Source organism: Telmatherina bonti (assembly GCF_933228915.1).
Source record: "Telmatherina bonti genome assembly, chromosome: 5".
NCBI classification, from domain to species: Eukaryota; Metazoa; Chordata; class Actinopteri; order Atheriniformes; family Telmatherinidae; genus Telmatherina; species Telmatherina bonti.
In genome coordinates this window covers 19,722,417-19,729,598 of record NC_136623.1, presented here as the reverse complement: position 1 = coordinate 19,729,598, position 7,182 = coordinate 19,722,417, and the positions used below count along the sequence as shown (strand labels likewise).

Here is a 7,182-nt window from a genome sequence, read left to right as displayed (position 1 = left end):
CTTCATCTGAACTACTGTCTCAACCTCAGCCATGGCGTGAAAATCCTACCTTCTTTCCCCATCTATAACCTTTAATCTTGTGTTTATAAAACATTAATAATCATGTACTACTTGGTGTCATGCCCAAAAAGACATCCTGCCATTATAGAGCTGTAATCGATAAGTAGTGTCTTCATTATAACACGTCTTGTTTAGCAGCCTTTTGAACTCCAGTGAGTGCTCGGTTCATAGTTAGTCAGATGTTATAAACTGTACCATAATGGACAAATGTACATTTGTTACACCACAGGTTGTACTTTAGTAGCTTCCTGTACAATTTCTACAGTGCACAAGAAAATTAAAAATTCATGATTCAGGCCTAAATCCACAGAAATTAATTTCAGAACATACAGAACTGAAAAGTTAACAGTGTTTCTGTCTGTTTTTCTCAAACTCTGTATGTCTGCACAGATGCATCAGGATGAAGTTATGGGGGACTTTCATTCTTCATGTTAAAACTGACCGCAGAAAGCAAGCAAAGGACTGCGTGCAAGGCACTCAACAAACAGATCGCTGCTGGTAAGTTTAAAATCATAAGCATTCCTCCATGTATACATTAGGAACTGCTGTTAAAAACTATATACAGGAACAAGATCATTGTATCCTCTGTTTCAGCATTTTTTAAATTTTATCATATTTTTTCTTTTTTTGTTTGCTCAAATTTCTTTTCAAGACTGACAACACAGCACGGATGCAGATCTTGAAGCAAAGGGATGCAAAAGAGATCTCTTTGCCTGAGTAAAGAGCAAGACAACCAGCAGACTTTCTCATTATCTTCTGTTGTCCTTCCCTCCTCCCCGCATCAAGAAGGTTCAATAATTTTACTGAGTGTGTGTCTGCAAGGGATGTCAATACACAAATGACAATGAATCCGTATGTCACTTCTCACTTCCGGAGGGACCTCTTCCCCCATTTCCATTTGTTGTAAATCTTTTGCCTTGTCCTTTGTCGCTGTTGAATGATCTTTTTCTGCACTTGCAAAGTTAGAGAAACAGCTGCTTTTTTCTTGCTGTTCTCTTTGTACTTGCAGTCATTCAGCATTTAAAGGACTTTTGTCATCAAGGACTGGATCCTAAATTATTTTGTGCTACTCTCTACTTGATCAGGAGGCATTTGTAGCATGATCTGAAAAAGATATCCCAAGGTGAATACTAACATAGCAAACGTGTTTTTTTTTTTAAATTAGATTTTTCTAAGAATAATTTCTGTAATTTGAATGTGTTTATTTAAAAGTGTTCTTTGCCTCGCTTCAAAGATTCCCCTGTATGTTCTGATTTTTTAAGTTTTTTCTGTATTTTATAATTGTTTATATTTTAGGGGAAAAAAAACTATCTGATGCCCAAGTAGCCCTTTGTGATCGGGTTCATATGGGGAATGCTGATTAAGAGACGTAAATCCAAAAGGGTAGCTTAACCATGTGGTCTGATTTATCAGCTTTGGCTCCTGACGTCCAACAAATGCAGAGAACATCCTCAGCTGAGTAATTACCTTCTTACCTTTCCACCACATAAAGAGCACTGGCATAGCTAAAAACCATCAGCCACTGCAAAGAAAGATCATATCTTGTTGTCTTCCCCTCTTGTTATCTTTTGTCAGGTACAAGCGATGTCTCAGCTGTAATGCTGAGCTGTAATGCGGTGATGCTACTTTGAGATATTAACTGTTGCAGGTAATTGTTAATAGGAGAGTTGTTTGAAGAAATATTTTCCATAAAGAAGTCATACTACAAGACAAGTTCACAATGGCCATCAAACAGATAAGCAGACGCTTAGAAAGAGCATGTGAAATTGTTAAAGCAGTGACATGACGAAACAGGAAGTGGCAAACAAGAAATGTTCTTTCAGTTTGACCCCTCTTGTAGGGCAGAAGAGACCTTTTCAGGATTTATGTGGATAACAGCAAGTTACATGAGTTAAAGTTAGTGGAGATTGATACCTTTTGAGGAGCTACTTATGTTTTTTACAGTGTATTCTGTTTAAAGACATGCTAGCACTGAATTCTGACTGGTTCATAGAAACTGACATATGATCTAATTGTATTCTCTGTTCTTCATGACCATACCAAGGGGTTGTGAAATCGTAAGATATTGCATGTTTTTTTGTTGTTGTTAGTTTTTGTTTTGTTTTGTTCTTTTGTTTTTTACTGCATGTTGGAAGATTGAAATTACTCCCACCCATCTGTCTTGGATGCTTATTTTGCACTTACAAGATTTGCTGTAATAAGTTGGACGTCCTGAAGCTACTTCCAACTCCATTCTCCCACTCCAGTGCATAAACTGTTTATATTGTTTGTCAAATGATGCCTGCTCGAGCTCAAGACCTTGCTGTTTCCCTTTTCATGTTTTGAACTGAACACAACCAATCTTGCATGCTCCTGTGATGTATGTGCAGGTCAGTCCATCCTCACCAATCCTAGAATGAACTCTTACTTTAGAGGAGTTGCAGAATCAAACTACTCGGCCTCCTCTTGACACTGTTCTTAATGAGTGCATCTGAATCCACAAGAAAGCCTGCTTTATATCTGCTGGGTGATGCATAACAAAAGAAACAGACTGTACTGGAAAACCGAAGTACCAATTGTGGACACTGAAACAAGTGACTGACCAATAGCCTTGAATGGTTTCATCCTGTTGTTGTACGCACAACTACCTTATGAAGAGAGATTGGAGGGGCTCGTTGGTAATACTACACATTACTTCACTGACTGTGTTGAGGTATTCATTACCATCCAGCTGCACTGAGAAATACAGAGATTGAACTGCAGATGATGGGAGCGGCACGTGTGAAACGTCGCTTCAGTGCTGTGGTGGATGGGCCAGTGGAGGAGGAGGAGGTCATGAGGTTGGCCCAGAGTGCTGCAGATACTGCTAAAGCAGGAGGGAGCCCAACGGGGTCAGAGACCCCAACCAGTCCCTCCCCAACCCTTGCCCTCAATGGCAAAGCTCTACCTCTTCAGAGCAACACCAACAATGCACGGAGGCAGAGTGCCATTGGAGAGCCAGCTGGCGGAGATGCAGGAGGAGAAGGCGGAGTTAGGGCAGGAAGAAAATACCATAGTCCAAGGAGTGCAAAAGGCAGTGGTGTAGGAGGGAGAGGGGAAGGCCGTTCTTCATCGGACCAGGATTCACTCTCTTCCCCCTCCACTACCAGCCGGCCACGCAGCAGACGCTCAAGCCGCAGGCCCCGACAACGCTTTGTGGGCAAGGACGGACGCTGCAACGTCACCTTCGTCAACATGAGCGAGAGGGGCCAGCGGTACCTTACCGACCTCTTCACAACATGTGTGGACATCCGCTGGCGCTGGATGCTGGTCATCTTCACCCTCTCCTTTCTTCTCTCCTGGCTTCTCTTTGGTTTTGCCTTCTGGCTCATTGCCTCCGCGCATGGGGACCTCTCCATCCGGCTTACCCCCAGCTCAGGTTCCTCTCCAGGATCAGGAGAAGCTGGCTCCGGAGGAGAGTCTGATAGAGAGGCGGTGGTTGAGGAGCCTTGCTTCCTACAAGTGAACAGCTTCATGGCAGCTTTCCTCTTCTCTTTGGAGACACAAACATCCATCGGTTACGGATTCAGAAGCGTGACCGAAGAATGTCCCCTGGCGGTGTTGGCGGTCGTTTTGCAGTGCATTGTGGGCTGCATTATTGACGCCTTCATCATTGGGGCAGTCATGGCAAAGATTGCTAAGCCCAAGAAGCGCAACGAGACACTGGTGTTCTCTGACACAGCTGTGGTGGCGCTGAGAGATGGCAAACTCTGCATGATGTGGAGGGTCGGAAACCTACGTAAGAGCCACCTGGTAGAAGCACACGTCAGAGCACAACTTCTGAAGGTGAGTGAACAAACGATGATTGATAAGCATAATGGAATAGAACAGTGGTCAGGTAGTATGGTGTGTCTCATGGGTTCAGTATAAGACCATAAAGATTTTGCAGCTGTAAATGAATGTTTGAATTTGTAAATCAAGTTCTGTCACCTGAAAAAAAAATCCACCTGAGTAATTCAAGTTTTTGAATGTGTAGTTCAATGGTTGTGAAAAGATTGTAAAGAAAAATAGAAGTGCTAAGGATCTATCTACTCCTCCTGCAGCTGAGCGGGAAGACAGGAAGCTGTTTGCTCTCTGATTCGACAGTTTGATTTGTCATCATCCAGTCAGATAGAGGTGTAAAGACGGACCTAAAATCCTAATCTGCATCTGCAATTCCAAAGTTATGCATACAGTTTGCATCTGTAAAAACCTTTAGAAAAACTATTTTATTTTTCTTTACAAATCCTCATCTTTTTTTACAACCATGCAAATAGTTTTGTACACATTCACAAACTTGAATTTCTTGAATGAACATTTACACATAAAAGCTCTGCAATTATTTACAAACATTGATTTACAATTTCACAATTTTTATGGCTTTAAATTGAGTCCATATGTGCCAAAAGAAAAGGATCGCCACTATGAAATAGTGGCAGAGGAAAATATTTCACTGCAGAAAGAAAGAGAGGGAGAACCATCTGGCCTGTATTCTTTGGACCGTAGTTAATGAGAGCTTGTTTTATTTTCCCCCAGGGGTTTGGAAGATTTACCATGGATTAACTTGCCTACAATTATTTAACTGAGAGCTGTTGTCCTTCCTCATCTCATTTCCCCTTGTAAACTGCATCTATGTGGGTTAGATCATTGGTTCTTGCATATAGATATAGTAACCCTTCTATTTGGGTTCAAGTTAAAAATGTTTCCACAAAAAGCACAAAGTCTGTGAAGCACAGAGACAATTTGATTTTTCTTAATAGCATGACCATATCAAAGTCCAAACAGGGCAGATAGGATTAAATTTCCAAGGATCAAAGAAATACAATTCTAAATGCTGGAGCTGGATATTACTCCATAGCAAGGATTGAGTGAGTGATAAGCCTATGCACAGGCTGTGTGTCTGCAGACTTGCATGGTAATTTCAGTTCAACACAATGACCAAGCGCTAAGCTTTTAGACCAAGATAAAAACTTTCATTTTCAATACCTTTCTCTGATTCGCTTGGAAAAAATGGTGACAGAGGAACTTTTGTATACCAATGGTTTTTATATTCAGAAATATAACCATCTGTTTGGAGTTTTTGGTTCCTTATTATGTATTTTTACTTGTTTGCTGATGATTAGAAATGGAGACTTTGTTTTAATTTTAGTTCCCAACTTTCTCTCAGCCCAGGGTGACACCAGAAGGAGAGTTCCTCCCACTGGACAATGCAGATATCAACGTGGGTTTTGACAATGGCACTGATCGCATCTTTTTAGTCTCTCCTGTGACAATTGTCCATGAAATTAACGAAGAGTCACCTTTCTTCGAGATGGACCAAAAAACCCTGGAGAATGACTCTGAGCTGGAGGTGGTGGTCATACTTGAGGGTATGGTGGAGGCCACAGCAATGACCACACAGTGCCGTAGCTCCTATCTGGCCTCTGAAATCCTCTGGGGACACCGCTTTGAACCAGTGCTCTACGAGAGAAAAGACTGCTACCAGGTCAGGAGAGGGGGATGAGATGAGCCCTGTGCATAGATCATTTCTTTCTGTTGAGTATATGTCTTATATGAAGTAGTTTTCATTACAGTTGCATACATAGAAAGGATGTCTAATGATGAATGTACTCTGTTTAGGGTTAGACATTAGGGCTAGCGTTCTCATTTTGAGTATGTCAGCTAAAAAGTTATTGCTCTGCTCTTTTTCCAGGTGGATTACTCATTTTTCCATCGTACATATGAAGTTCCAAACACACCCTCGTGCAGTGCTAAAGAGCTGGCTGAGCAAACGTACATCGACAGCTCACGTTCGTCATTCTGTTACGAGAACGAAGTGGCACTACAACTGGTCTCGCCTGATGATGAGCCAGATCAAGACCTTAAATGTCCCTCTTCACCAACTCGAAGGCTCTCCCTGGCAGAGCATCTTCACTACAACTGAACCTGAGGAGTAGAGGGCTTTTTAAAGAGACAGGAAGTTTAGTTTCAAATCACATACGGGAAGCAGTTGATTAAACAGATCAAGAGAGTTCAAATTATGTAGAGACTTGTCTATATCAGTGTGGGGTGAAATATAAGGAAGGGGAGATTGTTTAGAACAATAAGAGAGAAATGAAAATCCAGTTTGGGAGCAAGTCAGAGGGATAGACTTTTAAAGATGGTGGGGTTAAGCTAGGTAGTTCGGTGCAGATCAAAAACAGAGAGGAAATGTACTGATAGAGGAAAAAACAGGGGAGTCGGGTCACTGCCCCGACCTAGTTGTCTGATTGGACCTGGCAGTCTTTCAGAATCAAACTTGTCTGTTAAGTCTCACATCTGGCCCATCACTACCACAGCATGATCATCTGTTCTCTAAATCCTGTGTGGCAAGAAAGGCAGCAGCTCCACCACGTGGATGCAAACTAGAACTGACCCTCCATCTTTGTGATCTGAAGACTTTTTTTCTATACTCCGGTTAATGTTGCTTCTGTATTGAGAGAACAGTGATGTTGTTGTTACTCAGGAAAGAATTTCCACAATGATGTTGACTTATCATCTCATTATTTTATTTTTCCAATGGTAAGTATGGAGAGTGCACTTTCTGTTATGATGCAGGCTGTTCAGGATTTACTTGAGTATTAGAGCAGGTGACCTGTTTGAGCCAAAGCCAAACAACTGTAACATGGAGAAACAGCTAAAAACTAGCAGCGGTTTTGGAGCTGTTTTTTTCTCATGTAACATACTTTATGTTTGTTTTTTTGGCTCGGTAAATGTTCATGGATTTTAAAGATTAGCTTTAAATAATATAACTTTTTGTGTTGGGTGGACTTCTATGTTTTCAGAGGATGCACTTTTGGATTTCAAAGCAAGATGGATGATGCTGGCTTTGTGATCACTATGCATTTTTCTTTTTCTTGCACTTATATCTGCACTATGCTGTCGTGTTTTATGACACTAAAAAATTGTGTTATTTTTTTGCTCTTTAACTTTGGATTCTTGAACTAAACGAACTCCAGCACTGGAATCTTTGAAGTGTCTTGGAAAGATGATGAGCCATGATGGTACAACTGAATCTAAAGCAGAAGGAGTAGATACTGTTTATGTAAATGCAGCACAGACTTATAGTCACCTCCAACATCACAACAATGCATTCAGCTGAACTGA

The 7,182-nt window shown here is 41.3% G+C and overlaps 1 protein-coding gene across 1 annotated transcript; it reads left to right on the top strand.

Moving 5' to 3' along the window:
* Window positions 1–2,802: 2,802 nt before the first annotated feature.
* On the top strand, window positions 2,803–5,980 carry kcnj14 (potassium inwardly rectifying channel subfamily J member 14; the record flags this gene model as incomplete). Its single annotated transcript, XM_079240909.1, has 3 exons — window positions 2,803–3,864; window positions 5,225–5,542; window positions 5,750–5,980. 3 exons carry the CDS (start codon window positions 2,803–2,805, stop codon window positions 5,978–5,980), a joined length of 1,611 nt encoding a protein of 536 aa, XP_079097035.1.
* Window positions 5,981–7,182: the final 1,202 nt, after the last annotated feature.